The following is a 22,474-nucleotide window of genomic DNA, read 5'->3' as shown; positions in this document are numbered from 1 at the left end:
GGATTAAATGGGGCCTTTTCCAGTTGGCTGCTGGTTACTAGTAGTGTTCTGCAGGGATCAATTTTGGGTCCTTGACATTTCATGTTATTATGTTAATGACCTGGGAGATAGACTTGATGGCTTTGGGGTCAAGTTTGTGGATGATACAAAAATAGGTGGAGGGGCAGGTAGTGCTATGGAAGCATGGGGTCAACAAAGGAGCTAGTTAGATTAGGAGAATGGGCAAAGTAGCTGCAGATGGAATACAGCGTGGGGAAGTGTAATGTCATGTATTTTGGTAGAAGCAATAAAGACGAAGTCTATTTTCCGATTAGGGAGTGAATTCAGACATTGGAGGTTGCAAAGGGACATGGGAGTCCTAGTGCAGGATACCCTAAAGGTTAATTTGCAATTTGACTTGATAATAAGGAAGGCAATTGCAATGTTAGCATTCACTTTCAGAGAACCAGAATATTAAACTTTCCTGCCCAGAAGTCTTTTAAACGTTACAATTGTATTTGCCTCTTCCCATTTCTCAGACAGTTTATTCTACATAGCCCCACACTCTGTATGGAAAATGTAGACTTTCTTCTTCTTTTAAAAAAGATATCTACTATTATTGAAGTTATATAAAAATAAGGTTAATTAACAGAAAATGACAAACATTAAAGCATTAAGTATCCAAAAGCAAAGTGCACTGATAATCACAATGGCTACAATTCTTGCCATACAGTGATAATATTGCAGCCATTAATTCAAATTCAAGGGAATAAAGATCTTTTAATGCTTGGGCTCTACCTGGTACATCAGGTGAAAAACAAATGTAGATTCCGGCTTCACTGAGCAAATTGAAAGCCTTCAAATATTCTGCAGAAAGAGAAATGAAACTACATTGTGGGTAGCTAGCATTGTGGATAATCTGTTCAATATTATTTGCTTTAATAGATATTCATGCACCTTCTATATATAATTTAAATTAACCAATTTCAGTTGATATACTCATAGATAATTCAAAAACCAATGTTTTTTTATTTAGCTGCATAAATTTAATTTCACAAGAACATAAAAAGACAAAATATTAAAATCAATTAAACTGATCATTGATTTCTAGCTTTTATATTACAGAACATGAAGTAAATTGTCAAATCTAACGAGCTTCAGTCTCTCAAGGAAGGAAATATCCCTTCAAAGTCCCACTTTTGCAGATGCCACAGTCATATTATAATCTGAGAGCCTTCAGAGTCTGATCCATGAATAATTTCACTTAATGATTAATTATTAGAAAAAGCTAAACCCCACTATATTACTTCCTGACCACAAACACCAGGAATTGCCCATTAGTCTTCCCTTAAATCTCAAACTCTACTACTTCTATGAGACACTAGCCCATGTACAACTGATCTTATGTTTGTCCTGACTTTAGTCTTGCCTTAATAGAGTCGATGATGAGAGGACAAGTTGAAATAGCACCTCTGTATTTATCTTTTCAGATAACCTTCAATTAATTTCAATTAAATCATCTTCACCAAGTTACTTGGCCCTTTTCATGTGTTCTGCCATCCTATAAAACCGCAACTGACCTTTCATCTAGCACCTCATACCAGAACACATCCCTCAATTCCTTCAATATCCAAAAATACCTTGGCCTTTGCTGCATTAGTGGAAATCGTTCTAATGTTTTGCCTATACTCAGAATTTCAGTTTATTATCACAAGCATTGCCCCACTGAATCTGTTTACATGTTTCTATGTAAATCTTTATATCTATTCTACAGCTTTATCAACATTGTGGATTTAAAAAATAAAGAGCAAGGTTGGAAGAGGGGGAAAAAAAAACAGCAATGGGATTTTAAGAACTGGAAATCCAAAGTCAAAGTAAAATTTATTATCAGAGTACATACATGTCACCACATACAACCATGAGATTCTTTTTCTGCGGGTATATCTAGCGAATCTATAGAACAGTAACTAAACTGTAAACATCAGGAACTGTTAATTGTAAACAAACTGCAAATGCAGATATAAATAAATAGCAACAAATAACAAGCATGAAACAACAATATACCAGAGTCCTTAAATGAGTGTAGCTATTTCCTTTTGTTCAAGAGCCTGATGGTTCGAACACTACAGCACAGTACCAGTCCTTCAGCCCTCCATGTTGTGCCGACCCATATAATCCTTAAAAAAAAGTACTAAACCCACACTACCCCATAGCCCTCCATTTTTCTTTCATCCATGTGCCTGTCCAAGAGGCTCTTAAATACCCCTAATGTTGTAGCCTCCACCACCATCCTTGGCAAGTCATTCCAGGCACTCACAACCCTCTGTGTAAAAAAACTTACCCCTGATGTCTCCCCTAAACTTTCCTCCCTTAATTTTGTACATATGCAAAACTGAGGGGTAGTAACTGTTCTTGAAACTGGTGATGTGAGTCCTGAGGCCTCTGTACCTTCTACCTGATGGCAGCGGTGAGAAAAGAGCCTGGCCTGGGTGATGAGGATCTTGGATGACTGATGCTGCTTTTCTATGGCAACGTTTCATGTAGATGTGCTCAAAGGTTGGGAGAGTTTTACCGTGGTGTACTGGGCCAAATCCACTACCACTTGTAGGATTTTCTACTCAAAGGCACTGTGTTCCCATACCAGACCAGAATTTTCCACATCTATAGAAGTTTGCCAAGGTTTTCAGTGACATGCCAAACCTCCACAGACTCCACAGGAAGTAGAGGTACTGTCATGCTTTCTTCACAATATTTATGTGATGGGCCCAGGACAGCTACTCTAAGAAAGTGACACCTGGGAAATTAAAGTTATTGACACCTTCCTCCTCTGATCCTCCAATAGCTTCCAGAGGGGGAAAAATCCATTTTGTGAAAACAAATAGAAAACTTTGAGAAAGTTATAAATAGTTTAATTAGACACACAATTTCACTCAGCTGCAGGGTAGTTGTTCAATAAGATTAATTTGCTAAATGCAGATAAGTGCACAACATCAATGCTGTGAAGATAAGTTGCCATCCACACTCTGCACAACCCTCAAAAAAAATGCTCATATGAATGCAACTTCATCGGTTTACTAAACCATTTGGGGTCACAGCGAGGGCTTCTGAAATATGTAAAATACTGTCTGGCAGCACATTGGAGTCTGTGGATAAATGCAAATTCTTTTGTTTCAAAAGAAGACTGCAACTGATTAGTGCTTTAAAGTTTGAAGTTATTGTCATACCGTACACCACTGCTGCCAAACAGGGCTAATCACTTATAAATGTAGAGTTGAAAACATTACTGAAAACATCATTTAGGAGAAATAACTCAAAGCCAGAAAATGTCTTACCTTGATTGTTTGCTGAACCACTGACGATTTTGTTTTTCAGACAGTTTAACACATTACTGAGTTGCTCAAAGACAAGCTCTACACTCCCAGAAGCTTGCACTTTGTTCCAAAATAATTCTGCTTTTTCTAAGGAGAAGAACACAACAGTAGGTCATTTGGACTTTTTAACATGTTCCGCCATTCAATAAGTTTCATGATGACCTTTCACCTCAGCATCTCACGCGAAGACCAAATCCCTCAACTTCTTTAATTTCTAGCTTGGGTACACTCAGCAGCTGAGCCTGTATAGCTACTATGATGGAGAATTTATCACCTGTCTTGTATGATGTGAAAGTTGCTGGTGTGTTAGCAAGGCAGTGCAAAGACAGGAAATAACTACAAATTACAAAATAATGTAAAAAAAAGGGAACAGTGAGATACCATTCATGGACTGTTCAGAAATCTGAGAATAGAGGAGAGGCTGCTTCTGAATTGATGAGTATGGCTCTTCAGGGTCCTGTACTACCTCCTCCTGAGGGACTTTCTGCTTGGTGTCAGAGCAAGTGGCTGAGATATTAAATGATTACTTTATGTCAGTATTTACTGAGCAGGATTTGCAAGAGAGTGAAGGCAAAGAGGCACATGCTAATGCAGTAGAGATTCAGACACAGATTTCATTATCATAGGTACATTGAAACAATGGTACAGTGAAATGCGTTGTTTGCTTAACAACCAACACACTCAAGGATGTGCATGGGGGCAGGATGCAAATATTGCCATACATTTTGGTGTCAACATAGCATGCCACCAGCTCAGCAAAACAACACAGAACACAGCAAAGCAGAAGATACCAACCGACAAAGCAATAACAAAAAACAAGCACTATTCCTCCATCACACCCACCCACACACACAGAACTCTAATCTAAGGATCTAAGGTCAGGCCATTTACGTGGATTTGCAGTCACTGGGACTTCAACTTCCCCAGCAGACTCGCACAGATTCACAGCTTTGGCTAGAGCTCCAGTAATCGGGCCTCTACCTGGACTTGATATCAACTGACCCAGGTCTCGCTGATGGTGATGAATGAGGATGTTGGACGAGGACCCCGAGCACTCGGCCTCGAACACCAGTCTCCCCAATTTGCATACCTAGGAGGTCACATCTGGTTCCTCCTGTCTGCACAGGACTCTGATACCAGAACATGCTGACGACTCCAGCCCTTGCTCTCACTGGTCTGCAGGCCTGACATCACTTGAACTTTAAATGCAGAGTTGAGGCTTTGATACTGGCCTGTGCTCTAATTCCCCCAAATCCATGTCATAAACACCTACCTAATCCCCAACACACTGCCCCCCCAAAACCCTCCGTACAAACCTAAAAAATCCCACTGAACAACTAAAGCTGAGCTGTGATCTCCAAGGAGTCTACAGCTCAGGATCAAGGAGGGGATAGTGCTAGTTCTGAAAAGTATTAAGGGAGGCAAGCCCCCTGAACCTAATGGCATATATCCCAGAATACTGAAAGCAGCAATTGAGAAGATTGGCTGGGGCTTTGACAGAGATGTTTGTAGCAACAGGCAAAGTCCCAGAGGACTGGAGAGTTGGAAGTTCAAGAAATGAAATAGGGATAATCCAGATAATTATAGACCAGTGAGCTTCACATTCATGGTAGGGAAGCTGAGGGTTAGGATTGATGATCATTTGGAAAGGCAAGGCCTGTTAGGAACAGTCAGCATGATGACTTTGTTCAGGGCAGGTCACACTTCACAGGCTTGATTGAGTTTTTGTTTAAGGAAGCGACAAAGGAGTTGCAGCGGACATTATCTACTTGGACTTTAATAAGGCATTTGAAAAGGTTTTTCATTATAGGTTGATTTATAAGAAAAAGATGCATAGAGAATTGCAAATTTGCATTCAGAATTGGATGCCCATATTAGACATAGAAGGCTGTTATTTTGGCTGGAGGTCTGTGACCAGTGACGTTCCACAAGGATCGGTGTTGGGACTCTGTTGTTTGTGTTATACATTAATGACTTGGATGAATATATAAATGGGTGAATTAGCAAGTTTGTGTATGGCACCAAGATTGGTGGAGTTGTAGACAGTGTAAAAGACAATCAAAGAATATAGTGGGATATCAATCAGTTACTGATATGGGCAGAGAGGTGGCAGATGGAGTTTATTCCAGCAAGCTTGAGGAGTTGCACTTTGGGAGATTAAACTAAAGGAAATAAGTATACAGTAATGATACACATTTAATAGCATTCAGGATATTTCACAAGGACACAGGGATATTTCTGTACCTCAGCATATCGTGAAAGAGACTAAACAAGTGGATAGAGTGGTACAGGCGTACGGCATGCTTGCCCTCACTAGTAGACGTGTTAAGTATTAGAGTAGGGAAGTCATGACTCTGGTCAGACCAAACTGGAGTTTTGCATACAATTCTGGTCGTCCCCATTACAGGATGGATGGATGCAGAACAGGTGTGCCAGAATGCTACCAGGATTAAGAGGGCATGAACTATATAAGAAAAGGTTAGACAAACATGTTCTCCTTAGAGCACTGATAAGGCAAGGCCAGAAAGAGGACTTTAAAACTATGAGAGGCATAGACAGCCAGAATCCTCTCCCCAGAGCAGAAATAGCAAACACCTGAGGACATCCTTTTAAGGTTAGTGAGAGGTGGAAAGTTTAAAGATGACATGAAAAGTGAGTGTTCCCCCATCCCCACCCAATGGTAGGTGCCTAGAATTGGTTACCAGGAGTCATAGAGAAATCAGGCAGTTTGATACAGATCAAGAGGCTTTTAGATAGGAACCTGGATATGAATAATACCGAGCAGAACACTTAGGATAAACTGACTTCAAGATCAGCACAATATCATGGGACAAATGGCCTGTCCAGATGATAGCAACAAGAAGAGAGCATGTCCCAGGTGGTGGGGGTCCTTAGTAATGGATGCCACTGCCTCTTGAAGATGTTCTCACTGGTGGGGAGGTTTGTGCCCATGATGGAGCTGACTGGGTCTACAATCCTCTGCAGCCTCTTCCAATCCTGTGCATTGGAGCTCCCATGTCAGATTGCTTCTATTAAAAAAATGGCAAAAATCTGGTGACACACCAAATTTCCTCCAACTGCTAACCAAGCAGAGCCTTCTTAATGATTGCATCAATGTATTTGGCAAAGGATAGATCTTTTGAGATGTTGACATCCAGGAATTTGAAGCCGCTCACCTTTTTCACCACTGACCCTCAAATGAGGACTGATGAATGTTCTCCTGACTTCGCCTTCCTAAAATCCACAGTAAATTCTTTGGTTTGGCTGACAGTGACAGCGAGGTTGTTGTGATGCCAATTTCCTCACTCCTTTACACATCCTTGTCATCACCTCAGATTTTACCAACAGTAGTGTCACCAATTTATAGATGGTGTTTAAGGTATGATTAGCTGCACAGTGATAAATGTAGAGTGCAGAATCACACATCCTTGAGGTGCATCTACGTTGACTGTCAACTATGAGGTGTTGTCTCCAGATGGAGAAGCTGAGGATACAGTTGCATAGGGAGGGACAAAGGCTCAGCTTGCTGATTAAGATTATGAAGATGATTACATTAAACACAAAGCTAAAATCTATAACAGCAGCCTGACATAATGTATTGCTACTGTCTAGGTTCTCCAAAACAGAGTGGTGAGTCAGTGAGATTAAGTCTACTGTAGGCCTGCTGCTGTGGGCGAGTTGCAGCAAGTTATGTCCTCAGGCAGGAATTAACTCTAGACGTAACCAATCTCTAGCAATTCACTTCATAATAACATATGCAAGTGCTGCTGGTCAATGCTGTTTGAGGCAGCTCACCCTGCTCTTCTTGGGCACTCGTATGATTGCTACCCATGTGAAGCAGGTGGGAACTTCAGACTACAGAGGTGAGAAGTTGAAGACGTCCTTGAACACTCCAGCACAGGTTTTCAGTACCCAGCCAGGTATACTGTGAGAGTCTGCCTGTTGAAGGATGCTCTGACATCAGCTTCCAAGACTGAAATCACAGTCACCAAATGCTGGGATTCATAGAAGTTTAGTGTTATTCTCCCTTACAAAGCATACAGAAAGGCACTGAGCTCATCAAGGAATGAAGCATTGTTGCTATTTATACTATAAGGCTTTGCCTTATAGGAAGTAATGGCACGAAGACCCTGCCTCAGCTGTTGTCCAGGAAGAACAATGCAGCTATTCCAGTCACATTTTAAAATTGAAATTCCTTGGTCCCTGCACCCTTCACATAAGTCTCTTTAATATGGTATTGTGGTGACCCACTTTCTGCGCAGGCGAACCGGCTCACAAATAGCCAGCTCACGGGGAGAGACTTTGGTAATGCACCTCTGACGTCATTTCTGCCCGGAGAGGGTGGGCGCAAGGGATTTAAATACCAGCACCGTGAAGTTTGAATAAACTAGTCTCAAAACGACTTACCGACTGTGTGTCGTTATTTCAGCGCTGTGTGTAGCACATCGCTACATTGGTGACCCCGATGGCCCAAACGGGATTTGGACCAAAGATGACCGACTCTTCATCTGTTCACACAGTTTCGCTCAAACTGCCGACTTTCTGGATGCTGCGACCACGCGTGTGGTTTAGCCAAGCAGAAGCCCAGTTCCAGATTTGGCAGATATCCTGATTCCACGCGTTACTACCACTTGGTGAGTGCCCTTGACCAGGAGACAGCCGCCCAGGTTGCGGATTTCATACAGTCGCCCCCGGAAGAAGGCAGATATGAAGCATTCAAGGTGCTGTTCATTGAGAACTTTGGCCTCTCACGGCATGAGTGAGGTGCCCGCCTGCTTCACCTGGACGGTTTGGGAGACAGACTGCCATCAGCATTGATGAACGAGATGCTGTCCCTGGCTGACGGACATAAGCCCTGTCTCATTTGCGAGCAAGGGTTCCTGGAGCAACTGCCCGAGGACATACATCTGCACATCTGCTGCTGGCCGATGCAGATTTCAGCGACCCCCGGAGGTGGCGGCCTGGGCAGACGTGCTCTGGAAAGCCAAGAGGGAGATCGTGGCATCCGTCAGTCAGATTACCAGGCCACGCGCCCAACATCAGACCAGACCAGGCCCGGCAGGGGAGCACACACAACACAGAGGCAGGAGTGAGGAGGACAGTGAATAATGGTGTTTCTACCACCAGCGGTGGGGCACAAAAGCCCGCCGTTGTCGCCTGCCCTGCAAGGGCCAGGGCCAGCTGCCGTTGATGATTACGGTGGCTGGCCACCAGGACAGCCTCTTCTACGTCTGGGACAAACAGTCAGGACGCCGCTTCTTGGTCGACACCGGAGCGGAGATCAGCATCTTGCCTCCGACGGGGTACGACACCCGCAACAGGAAGCCAGGACCCACCCTGAGGGCCGCAAACGGCAGCATAATACGGACCTACGGCACCCGCACAGTGCAGCTGCAGTTTGGCGCCAACCAGTTCACGTGGGACTTCACACTGGCCGCAGTGGCCCAACCACTCCTGAGGGCGGACTTCTTGCGAGCTCACAGCCTGCTGGTCGACTTGCAAGGGAAAAGACTGGTACATGCCGAGACTTTCCAAACGTTTCCCTGGGTGAAGCCAAATTGCCGGCCCCACACCTGGACTCCATCACGCTGTCGGACAACAAATTCACCAGAATCCTGGCGGACTTTCCATCGATTCTGGCACCGCAGTTCACGGCAGCCATGCCCAGACACAGGGTACAGCACCACATTCCGACCCAGGGACCACCCCTCCACGCCCACGCACGAAGGCTACCCCCAGAAAAGCTCCGCCTGGCGAAGGAGGAGTTCAAGAGGATGAAGGAATTGGGGATCGTACGGAGGTCCGACAGCCCATGGGCCTCCCCCCTGCACATGGTGCCCAAAGCAGCCGGGGTTTGGAGACCATGGGGCAACTACTGCAGACTGAACAAGGCTACCACTCCAGACCGCTACCCTGTGCCGCACATACAGGATTTTGCAGCAAACCTACACAACGCACAGCTCTTCTCCAAGGTGGACCTCGTCCGGGGATACCATCAAATCCCGATGCATCCAGATGACGTCCCCAAAACGGCACTCATCACCCCTTTCGGCATTTTTGAGTTCCTCCGCATGCTGTTCGGCCTAAAGAATGCCGCACAGACGTTCCAGCGGTTAATGGATGCGGTGGGACGCAACCTGGACTTCGCTTTCATCTATTTGGACGACATCCTCATAGCCAGCGGCAGTTGTCAGGAGCATCTGTCCCACCTCCGTCAACTCTACGCCCGACTGAGTGAATCCGGCCTGACAATCAACCCGGCCAAATGCCAGTTCGGGCTCGACACCATTGACTTCCTGGGCCACAGGATTACAAAAGACGGGGCAACCCCTCTGCCCACTAAGGTAGACACAGTCCGCCATTTCCCCGACCCAACACAATCAAAGACCTTCAGGAATTCGTAGATATGGTAAATTTCTACCACTGCTTCCTCCCTTCAACTGCCCGAATCATGCGCCCCCTGTTCGCCCTGATGTCGGGTAAGGGCAAGGACATTACCTGGGACGAGGAGTCCACCGCCACTTTCATTAAAATGAAAGAAGCCTTGGCAAACGCCGCGATGCTAGTGCACTCCAGAATGGACGTCCCTACCACCCTCACAGTGGACGCATCTAACACGGCAGTCGGTGGGGTGCTGGAACAACTCATCGAGGGTCGCTGGCAACCCCTGGTGTTTTTCAGCAAACACCTGTGACCACCCAAGCTCAAATACAGTGCTTTCGACCAGGAACTGTTGGCGCTATACCTGGCAATCCGGCATTTCAGGTACTTCTTAGAAGGCAGGCCGTTCGCCGCGTTCACGGACCACAAACCGTTGACCTTCGCGTTCATGAAGGTGTCCGATCCCTGGTCGGCTCGCCAGCAGCGACATCTGTTCTACATCTCGAAGTACATGACAGACATCCAGCACGTCTCGGGAAAGGACAACGTCGTGGCGGACGCACTCTCCAGACCAGCTGTCCAGGCCCTGTCCCTGGGGGTGGACTATGCAGCACTGGCGGAGGCGCAGCAGGCAGACGACAAGATGCCCAGCTACAGGACCACAGTCTCAGGTTTGCAGCTGCAGGACTTTCTCATAGGCCCAGGTGATAGGACCCTCCTGTGCGACGTGGCTACCGGCCAACCTCGCCCCATCGTCCCGGCAGCCTGGAGGCGGCAAGTTTTCAACTCCATACATGGTTTGGCGCACCCATCTATCAGGACAACCATCTGGCTGGTCTCCAGCAAGTTCGTGTGGCACGGACTTTGCAAGCAGGTCAGTGAATGGGCCAGAACGTGCACGCAGTGCCAAACAGCCAAGGTACAGCGGCACACTAAAGCCCCGCCACAGCAGTTTGAACTCACCCACCGGACGTTCGACCACGTTCACGTGGATATCGTGGGCCCCCTACCAGTGTCCCGAGGAGCGCAGTACCTCCTAACTATGGTAGACCGGTTCACAAGGTGGCCAGAGGCAGTCCCGCTCACCGACACATCTGCCGATTCCTGTGCCCGAGCACTGATCGCAACCTGGGTAGCACGCTTCGGGGTACCGGCCCACATTACCTCTGACAGAGGCGCCCAGTTCACCTCCAGCCTGTGGTCAGCTGTGGCCAGCCTGTTGGGAACGCAGCTGCACCACACAACTGCCTACCACCCACAGTCGAATGGACTGGTGGAACGCTTCCACCATCACTTGAAGTCGGCTCTCATGGCCCGCCTGAGAGGATCTAACTGGGTGGACGAGCTTCCCTGGGTCCTGCTTGGAATTCGTACAGCGCCCAAAGAGGATCTGCACGCCTTGTCGGCTGAGTTGGTGTACGGCACGCCCCTGGCCGTCCTGGGAGAGTTCATACCAGCCCCAAGGGGGCAAGAGGAAGAACCCACAGCAGTCCTGGTCAGGCTACGTGAAAGGCTCGGCAACCTGGCCCCCGTACCAACTTCACAGCATGGACCGACCCCGACCCATGTACCCAAAGTACTGCAAAACTGTAAGTTTGTGTTTGTACGAAGGGGTGGACACCGAGCCCCTCTACAGCGGCTGTACGAGGGGCAGTTCAGGGTGATCAACAACAACGGGTCCACATACGTTTTGGACATTGGGGGGAAAGAGGAGGTTTTCACGGTGGACCGACTCAAACCAGCCCATGTGGACTTGGCGCAGCCGGTCGAGGTTCAGGCACCGCGGCGCAGAGGCAGACCTCCCAAACAGAGTCCGACCCAGACTGAGGACTTTGGGGGGTGTATCGCCAGTTCTGGGGGAGGGTTATGTGGCGACCCAATTTCTGCACAGGCGAACCGGCTCACAAATAGCCAGCGTGCGGGGAGAGACTTTGGTAATGCACCTCTGATGTCATTTCTGCCCGGAAAGGGCGGGCGTTAGGGATTTAAATACCAGCACCGCGAGGTTTGAATAAACTAGTCTCGAAACGACTTACCAACTGCATGTCGTTATTTCAGCGCTGTGTGTAGCACATCGCTACAGTATCAATATCCATCTATTGGTCAGGATGTTGAGTAAAAATGTTGGGGAGTCACAGTGTGTGCAGTTATGGTCACCACACTGTAGTTTCCCAATCTACCAGAGCCAACATACATCACATACCTTTGATTTGGTTCATTTAAATTTATAAACACACTTTATACAAAATAAAATTCTAACCTATTATAACACTTCCCTATAGACCTCATAGTTATGAGACTGCTAGTTAACCCTTTCTCATTGCACAGTATTAAATTTGAAATTGCCAGTTCCTTTGTTGGTTTAATATTATAATCTAGAAAATCATTTTGTATGCATGCCAAAAATTCATCCTCCACACGACTAATGTCCAAACTACATGTAAATCAAGTTCCCCTGGTACTCTTCTTACGCACACCTTTTATTTCTTAATCTGTACTACAATACTATGATGGTTTGAGGGCCAATAGGTAACACATATTAAAGTTTTATGTTCCATTGTGCTTCTCCATCCAAACTGATTCTTCTACTTTATTTTCTGAGCTAGGCATCTTTACTCTATTGTCCTTATCCCATCTATACACTAGCATCGATTACATTTTGTTTTATTAGCCTGTTTCTTTGAAAAATTAAATATTCTGAGATTTTTTTTTTGGGAGTGGGGAACCCGGGAATTGCTGGCAAGCCATCATTTACTGCCCATCACTAACAGCCTCGGAGGAAGAGGTGGTGAATTCCTGCCTTAAAGCCCTGCAGAACCTCTGGTAAAGATGTTCGACATTGCTCTCTCAGGAGTTAGACTCAGTGGCAATGAAAGACTGAGGTATATTCTAAGGTATTAATACTGTGTGATTTGGAGGGAACATGCAGATGGCGATGTTCAAATACACTGGTCCTTCTTGGTGATGGAGTTTGTGGATTTCAGAGGAGCTAGTTGAGCAGTCTAGGTGAATAGCTGCTGTATACAGTGAGTTGGTGGCAGAGAGAATGAGTGTTTAGGTTAGTGAATAGGGTACCAATCATAAGGATTGCTTTGTCCTGGATAGTACCATGTTTCTTGAAAGCAGTTGAAGTTGCATTCATGTAAATGAATGTATTCCACTACATTCCTGATCTGTGTCTGGTAGCAGGTGACAAGGCTCTGGGTTATCAAATGAGATACTATAGGTAACCCAGCTCTGGTAGCACACTACTTCTGTGCCTGGTCAAGTTGAATTTCCAGTCAAGGTGACCCAGTCCATAGGATGTTGGTAGGCTGACACAGTGAACGTCACCTGCCCTTAACATTCAGTGGCCACGGCATGAATATCAAGAGTCAATGATTAGATTCCTTCATGTGAGATTGTAACTGTCTGCTACTTCTGCAGCATGAATTACACAGACATACAACAGGACCACACAGTAACAGGCCATTTAGCCTAATGTTGTGTCGAACCAAATAAATCAGAAATCGAATGGCCAATTAAATTAATCCCTACGCCTACACAATGTCCATACCCTCTAATTTCCTCACATTCATGTGTCTATCCAAATTCCTTAATGTATCTATCCCTACCACCACCCCAGGCAATACATACCAGTCACCTACCACTCTCTATCTTCTCCCTCACATCTCCTTTAGAGTTCCCCCCACCACGTTAAACGTATGCCCTCTAGTATCAGACATTTCAACTCTGGGGAAAAAGATACTGTCTGTCAACTCTATCTGTGCCTCTCATAATCTTATAAACCTCTATCAGATCTCCCTTCAGCTTCTGTCATTCCAGAGAAAGCAATCCAAATTTGTCCAACCTGTCTTTCTAGCTCATGCCCTCTCATCCAGGCAGCATCCTGGTAAACCTCAGCTGCACCCTCACGAAAGCCTCAATATCCTTCCTATAATGGGGTGTCCACAACTATATGCAATACCCTAGATGTGGCCTAACCTGTTTTATAAAACTGCAACATAACTTCCTGATAATTGAACTCAATGCCTCAACTAATAAAGGTAAGCATGCCACATACCTTCTTTACCACCCTGTCAACCTGCATAGCCACTTTCTGGGAGTTATGAACTTGGACCCCAAGATCCCTCTGCTCAGCAACACTGTTAAAGGTCTTGCTATTAACACTGTACTGTCTCTTTACATTTGACCTATCAAGGTGCAACACTTCACAAAGGTGGTGAATATATGCCACCTTATCAGCCCATGCCTATATGTGGGATTGTTCATTTGCTATGGAGTTGCAAATTGAACACTGTGCAATATTCCCATTTCTAACCTTATGATGGAAGTAGGGGTAGAGATGAAGCAACTGAAGATTAGACATGAACCTAAAGAACTATTCTCCTGCCTGAACACTCTACCCACTTTATACTCATGAATATGTGGGCAGCTTCTGCTCTAACTCCAGCTGCAAGTTTGCAGATGACACCACTGTAATGAGCCACATCTTAAAGCAACAATGATACAAATTATAGGAAGGACATGGAGAGCTTAGTGACATGGTATCATGATACCCGCAAATATTAGAAAAATAAGTGAGCAGGTCATTGACTTCAGGAAGGGGGACAGGGCACATGCTCCTGTTCACATCAATAGGGTTGGGGTCAAAATGGTTAAGAACTTCAAGTTCCTAGGAGGAAACATTACAAATAGCCTGTCCTGGTCCAACTAACATAGATACCACAGCCAGGAAAGCTCACCAACACCTCAACTTCCTCAGAAGACTAAAGAAATCTGGAGCAACAAATACACAAAACTCTGGAGGTCAAGCAACATCTATGGAAGGGAATAAACAGTCAACTTTTTGGGCCCACCCTTCATTAGGACAAGAATTCTGCATTTCTTAATTTTTTTTATTGTTACATTATAGAAAGCATCCCATCTGGATGCAGAACACCTTGGTATGGCAATTGTTCTCCATGTGACTGCAATAGGCTGTAAGGAGCTGTGAACACAGCTCAGCACATCATGGAAACCAGCCTCCCCCCTCCTCACTGCCTCAGTAAAGCAGCCAGCCTAATGAAAGTCCTCACGCATACCGGACCTCCATCTTTTTCCTCTCCTTCATTGGACAGAAGAGACAAAAGCCTGAAATTATGTACCACTAGGCTAAAAGACAACTTAAATCCTGCAGTTGTGACTATTGAATGGTTTCCTGGTATGATAAGGTGGATTCTTAATCTCATAATTTACTTTGTCATGATCTTGCATGTTGTTTACCTGCTCTGCGCCTTCTCTGTAGCTTATACAATTTGTTTTGCATTTTGTTACTGTTTTACCTTATTCTTTCTCAATGCACTGCAATGGTTTGATCTGTATGAATAGTATTCAAGACAAGCTTTCCACTATGTGACAATAATAAACCAATTCCAATAATCAATACACGTTATAGTTAGGTATTTCTATTTGAGCCATCAGTTCAACTATGAATGCTGCATGCGTTTGGAAAAAGAGCCTTCAACCCTCATCATTTTACTAGTTTTCTCTACTTGAAATCCACTTAGAGATACAGGCAGTCCCTGGGTTACGAACAAGTTCCGTTCCTGAGTCCGTCTTTAAGTCGGATTTGTACGTAAGTCGGAACAGGTACATCCGGTATTTAGCATCAGTTAGTCAAATGTTTGTCTTAGTATATAGTACATATTTTACCTTTCTATGTATTTCAATAATTAAACGACTGTGTTGTTTAGTAATAATTGTAGCTTTCATCAGGGCAGGGCCTTTCACATGCTCCATTATTCTCACTTTATCCTTTAAAATTGTTCCAATCATTGACCGACTGTAGCCTAACGCTTTTCCAATGACCGATGGTGTTCCACCTCTTTCCGATCGCTTTATTATTTCCACTTTATTTTCAATCATGATCGTTTTCCGTCAAAGGAACAGAAACACTGTGGGCGGCGGGTCCCAAGCTCGGCCAGGTCCTAAAGTCCACCGCACTGATTCCTCAGGTCCTAAAGTCCACTGCACTGAGACAGGTTAAATGGGACAAGTGGGAGCAGTGCTGACTGAAAAGTGTTGGGGGAGGTGGGGTCAGGGTGTATCTTGCTATGAAGAATTTAAGCCGAATACAAAGTTACACACTCAACACAGTGTCAACAGCAATGACTTAAAATGGCCAACAGCGTCATGATCCGACTTAAAATGGGGGATGCCATTCTCCTTCCTCGGTTCGTAAGTACGAGTTGTCTGTAATTTGGACGTTCGTAACTCGGGGACTGCCTGTATACTATAATTTGCATGCTGTCTCTTCTTGACATCATCTGAATATCACTAATCACCACTCATCTACACTACCACCTTGTCTGTTCTCTTTAACCTTTCTATGCTTTCCCTAAAGGTTGAGTTGGTGGTGAAGAAGGCAAATGCAATTCATTCATTCCTAGAGGTATAGAATACAAGAATGGGGACGTAATGTTGATGGTCTAAAAGAAACTCATGAAACCACACTTGGGAGTATTGTATGCAGTTTTAGGCTCCTTATTTTAGAAAGGAGAAACTGACATTGGAAAGGGTTCAGAGAAGATTCACGAGAATGATTCCAGGAATGAATGGGTTACTGAACGAGGAACATCTGGCAGCTCTTGGGTTGTATTCCCTGGAGTTCAGAAGAATGAGGGAATCTCATAGAAACATCCCTAATGTTAAAAGGCAGAACAGATTAGATATGACAAAGTTATTTCCCATGGTAGGGAATTCTAGGACAAAAGGACACGACTTCAGGATTGAAGGATATCCATTTAGAACAGAGATGCGGAGAAATTACTTTAGTCAGAGGATGGTAAATCTGTGGAATTTGTTGCCACAAGCGGCTGTGGAGGCCAAGTCATAGACTCTTGAGTAGCCAGGGCATCAAAGGGTATGGGAAGAAAGCAGTGGAGTGGGGATTACTGGAAGAAATGGATGAGCCCATGATTAAATGGTGGATCAGCCTCGATGGGCCAAATGGCCTACTTCTCTATATTTTATGGTCTTATGGCTCAAACTGAACCCTATTCCCTTAAAACTTATCGGCAGTCCTAATTAATTGATTCACTACGATACCGTTTTCAACTCGACTCAATAAAAGCCCATCTTATCAACACCTAGTATCCAGTGCCCCATGAACTAAAACCCATTGTTCCCACACCCAACATATCAGAACAGAAGAGATAACTGAGCTGCTTTGTATAAGGATGTTAAAGATTATTTTTCTCCCTGAAAAGCAAGTATAAGCAATGAAAGTACTACCTAGGTTATGACAGTCCACGTGAAGAGCATTTTCCTCTGTCTCGGTAGAATTTTCTTTTGACTGGAAGAAAAAAAGATAGACAAGTTATAAACTTAAGGAAGCAATAAAATCAAAGACCAAATGAACCATGAATATTAAACCAAATGCAACCTTCTGAAATGAAGCCGCACATTTCAGTTGCAGGTCAGAACTAATATTCTTTGATTTCAAAAACAAAATCTCACTTAACCACATGGTTTAATTACCGTTAATTATTACATCTTAAAATAACACACTCTGCATTTTCGAACAAGGAAATTAAAAATCCGTTGAGAAATTAATCACAAGAAATGTTCATCTCTGATGGTTTTTACATAATCTTTCTGATGCACCATCAATAACTTACTCTGAGACGTAAGGTGAGATATTGGCTTTTATTGACTGGAAGAAGGAACAAACAGTGAGTGACCACCATACTACACCCTGGAGACTGAAAGGCCGGGTTCAGGCCTTGATCGCCTTTATACAGGGGTCTGTGGGAGGAGCCACAGGAGCAGTCAGCAGGGGGAATGTCCAGACAGGTATATGTAGTTCACCACACTTTCAAACTCAAGGCTTGTAGGAAACTCAAATTACAGTGACTACTGGCCATACGCATGCAGCTACAGTTAGCAGGGATCTATTTCAGATGGATTAGACCCAAGAATAACAGTCTTGTCTAAGAGCGCTATCTGCATTCATGGGTACAAGTTTGCTCCAGCAATTAAAATTTGTATTTAAGAACGAAGGAATGTGGCACATCTACCTTCTGTAATCATCTAAATGGAGACCAGGCAGATTTATCAAGTACACTGGGAGCTAATGAATCTGAAATATTTGCAGCTTCATGTTACACTGGCATTTAATCTGAGCAGTATCAGAACAAAAAAAAAGGGTGTGAACAATCTGTTTTACTCCAGTCAGACTGAACTCTAAATCTGCACGCTAATTTACTGTTAGGACAGAAAAAAAAGCTTTTCAATAGTCAAAGTCAAAAAACATTTCTAAATTTGAGCTTGAAGAGGGAAATTGATCCTTAAGCTGCAATTGAACCAGAGGAAGTAATGTGAAACTGCTCTCCGTGAAACATAAACCATAACTAGTAGATCTGGATAATGTGGCAGTAGCAGAGGAGATGAGGTAGCAACAGTTCATGAAAGTCTGTGTTGTCTCTTTGTTTCCAGATCCTGCCTGATTTGCTGAGTACTCCAGGCATTTTCTATTTTATCCACATCTTAATTGTCTTCTTTATGAACTTCTTTTAACCTCCCAAGTGTTTCTTTTCATTTTAACATGCCACATATTACATTTATGTTAAGATGCAAAACGGGCTAGGTGATGTCCAAAAGGTTTGAGTATTGAGGACTGGCATTGGCTTATTGTCATGTGTACAGAGATATTGTAAAAAAGTTAGCTTTCCATGTCACCTATATAGATTATTTCATCACAACAGTACATCAAGGTAGAACAAAGGAAAAGCAATAACACAATGCAGAGCATAGGGTAACAAAGAGCAGTGGGGTGAAGATGCAAGCCCTTGGCAAGGCAGACTGAAGTCAAGAGTCCATATTGTTGTTAAGAGGTCTGTTCAAAAGCCTTTTTTAACAGTAGGAAATAAGCTGTCATTGAGCCAGCTCATAATTGCTTTCAAACCTTTGTCTCTTCTATCTGTTGAAGGGGTGATGGGGAAGAACAGAGAAAGATCAGGTTGGGAAAGGTCTTTGATTACATTGACTGTTTTATCAAAGCAGCAATAAGTACAGACCAAGTCCATAGAGGGGAAGCTGGTTTCTCTGATGCACTGAGCTGTGTCCACAATCCTCTGCCGTTCCTTCTGGTCACAGGCACAGCAACTGTCTTCACAAGCTGTTAAGTATCCAGAGAGAATGCTTTCTATAGTACATCAATTAAAATTAGTGACTGTAAATGGGGACATGCCAAATTTCTTTAGCCCCCTGAGGATGTAGAGGAACAGGATGTGCTTTCTTGGCAGTTGGCCTCTACCTAGTTGGACTAAGACAGGCTGTTGTCGACGTTTACTCCTAGGAACTTGAATCTGTCAACCATGTCCACCTCAGCACAACACAAGCGTGTGCATCATCCCACTCCCTGAAGTCAATGACACATTCCTTTATTCCTGCTGACATTGAGGGAGAGGTTGCTGTCATGACAACATGCATGCCCCCAATCACAGTACATGTAAAGTTGTACGGGGAGGATTATTGGCTCGTCAATCTGAAAGAGCCTTAAACATGTGGTGTGCTACAAATCAACTTCAAACACAAAGCACCAATAGTGTGAGAAGTATACGCCTTTCTGCCTTGACACAGAACATTTGTCACATTGAAACAGGTCCTTCTCCACTTATCCACACCATTAGCTCTCAATAAGCTGCCTAACTTGCACTTCTTGTTCACTCACTCTACAAACAGAGGCTAATGTTAGAAAATTATGCATGCAAGTTCAAATTACCAAGATGCTAGAAATACCCAGATCAGAGCATCCGTGAAAAATTAAACAGGGCTCATCATTACTATACCGATGTAAGTTATTGATCTGAAATATCGATAGAGACAGTATTCTTGGCCAGACAAGCCGTAGCTTTCAAGACTTGAGAATATTGAAGAGTAACCTGCAGTATTCAAGTCTCCATTTTGCGTTTCCTGATTATATTGAAGTAACTGGTTAAAGACCCAATCTCACCTTCTACCTCAGAAATGGCAGCAATTCTATTTGAATAGTATTAAAACACACACTGCTGCAAACACAATTTGGCAAATCATATACATGTTCTGAGGGCAAAGGGAAAATTAGAGCATGGAGATATGAACAGAGGTCTTTTGTATAGTTTCAAACAGCAGGAAAAATGCCTTTAAGCCCAACTAGTCCATGCCAACCAAGAAGCCCATCTGAGCTCGTTCCAGTTGCCCATATTTAGCTTATATTCTCCAAATATTTCTTATCCATGTACCTGTCCAAATGCATTTTAAGTGCTGTTACTGGGCTTGCCTCAACCACGTCCTCTGGCAATTCGTTTCAGACCAGCTTTGGGTGAAAAAGTTGCCCTTCAGGTTCATGTTAAACCTCTCCTTTCTGATCTTAAACTTACGCCTTCTCCCTGATTTCCAACCCCAGGAAAAAGACTGTGTACATTTACTTTATCTACTCCTTTCATGATTTTATGCACCTCTGTAAGACCACCATTCATTCTCCTATGTTCCAATCTGCTCAATCTCTATGACTCAGTTGCTCAAGTTCCAGCAACATTCTCATAAATCTTCTCACCATTCTTTATAGCTTAATGGCATCTTTCCTACAACAGGATGACCAAAACTGAACACGATATTCCAAATGCAACCTCACAATCATCCTGTGTAACTGTATTATGACATCCCAACTTACATACCCAAAATGCTGACAGAAGGAGAAAGTTCAAGGTTTAAAGTAAATTTATTATTAAAGTATGCAAACCACAGAGAAGATGGCGGCGTGACACAGCGCGCAGTGGCCACTCCAGAATGAATATCTGTAATCTGTTAAGTAGGATGCCGTGTACAATGCTGATTTGATACAGACGGACGTGAGAAGCACGGAGGAAACATCTGGTGAAACTTCTGAAATGCCTGTTTTGCTGCCGCTGCTACTGTGCGATCAAAAAATCTCCGGGACGAAGGCCCTGAATCCTCAGCTTTGCCTGTTGCCTGGTGGCCGGGGCCGGGGTCAATGCGCTTGGTAGAGATGGTGCTTGGAGTCGGAAGGCTGGTAGGAGGCTCTAAGTTTTCGAACAGACTCAGAGTTGGCTGTGGTTGGGTGCTTCCAGAGGCTGCATCGGCAAGTTTGCGGCGCTGGAGGTTCATGGCAGGAAGAGTTTTTCTTCATTCTACCGTATGCGTGAGATGATGGGCTAACAGGGACTTTTGAGACTTTTTTTTAAACTGTGCCCTTGGTCTGCTTTTTATCAAATTACGGTATTGCTTTGCACTGTTGTAACTATATGTTAAATTATGTGGTTTTTGTCAGTTAGTCTTGGTTTGTCTTGTGTTTCTGTGATATCATTACTAAATGACAATAAACGAGGACTGAGTGTCCTCACAATCTAATCACATTCAACCTTGAGATTTGTCTACTTGCAGACAGCTGCAAATCAAAGAAACACAATAAACTCCTCAAGAAAAAACACAAAGACCATCAAACACCCACTGTGTGAAAAAAAACAAGTAGTGCAAACAGAAAAGTAAACATAACACACTGAGCATGAACTGCAGCGTCCCAGAAAGTTTGTCCCTGATCTGTCTTCCCAAAATGCAATACCTCACACTATGCAGATTAAACACCATTTGCTATTCCTCGACCAACTGATCATGTCCTGCTGTAATTCTTGATAATCTTCACAGTCTACAACACTAGCTTCCTTAGTGTCATCTGCAAATGTACTAAACGTGCCTTGTACTTTCTCATCCAAATTTTTAATATAGATGACAAATGATAATGGGCCTAACACTGACCACTGACACATTCCACAAATTATAGGCCTCCAGACAAAAAAAAAATCAACCATCCATCATCACCCTCTGCTTCCTATTGTCATGTCAATTATGTATCCAATTAGCTAGCTCTTGCTGGGTCCCATGTAATCTAACTTCCCTACCAAGGTAGAACCTTACTAAAGGCTTTACTGAAGTCCATATGGACTACGTCCACTACCCTTCCTTCATCGATCTCCTTGGTTACTTCCTCAAAGATACTCAAATTTTGGTACATCTTCTCCCACACACAAAGCCACACAGACCATCCCTAATCAACCCATCTTTCCAAGTGCATATATATCTTCTCCTCTGCATGCGTTCCAGTGACTTGCCTATCACAGATTTTAGGTTTACTGGTCTATAGCTCTCATGGTTTTCTTTGTTGTCCTTAAATAAAGGCTCAACATTAGCCACACTCCAGTCAACCAGCTCTTCACCTGTGGCTAATGACAATGAATACATCTCAGATGGGGCTTCTGCAGATTCTTCTCTAACTTCTCACATTGTTTGGAGTATTCCAGCTCAAGTCCTGGGGATTTATATGCCTTCATATATTTTTTTAAAGATGTCTAGCACCTCTGCTACAGACTATTCACTAAACAAGCCCACTAACTATCTCAAGTTTTGAAGTCTTCATATTCTTTTCCATGGTAAAAATTAATATCACAGAAATAGACCAAAAACCCAATGGATCTGTGTACTTTACTCTTTTCCCATGACCCAAAGCTGAAAGCAGATACAATTCTGTAAAACCCAAAGCAATCTGTTTTGACAGAAAGAAAGAAAAGGGGCAAAAGTGAGACTGGATGCATTTTTAACTGGATGCTTTTTGTAGATTCAAGACTATTTATAAAATAATTACATGGGTCATAAAAATCTAATGTAAAAGGGACATAACAAAACCATAAACTAAAAAAATGCAT

General features: G+C 43.8%; 1 protein-coding gene across 11 annotated transcripts in view; it reads right to left on the bottom strand.

Moving 5' to 3' along the window:
• Positions 1-22,474, bottom strand: part of setdb2 (SET domain bifurcated histone lysine methyltransferase 2) — a 90,119-nt gene that overhangs the window by 36,457 nt on the left and 31,188 nt on the right. For all 11 annotated transcript variants that reach the window (XM_059967885.1, XM_059967884.1, XM_059967880.1 and 8 more), the window contains 3 exons: positions 17,007-17,067; positions 3,312-3,437; positions 778-846 (listed from right to left, as the gene is read on the bottom strand). In XM_059967885.1, the coding sequence (XP_059823868.1) occupies positions 778-846; positions 3,312-3,437; positions 17,007-17,067 (256 nt within the window). The remainder of the gene's footprint in view (positions 1-777; positions 847-3,311; positions 3,438-17,006; positions 17,068-22,474) is intronic.

Source organism: Hypanus sabinus, chromosome 4 (assembly GCF_030144855.1).
Source record: "Hypanus sabinus isolate sHypSab1 chromosome 4, sHypSab1.hap1, whole genome shotgun sequence".
NCBI lineage: Eukaryota > Metazoa > Chordata > Chondrichthyes > Myliobatiformes > Dasyatidae > Hypanus > Hypanus sabinus.
This window is presented reverse-complemented; position numbering and strand designations above follow the sequence as displayed.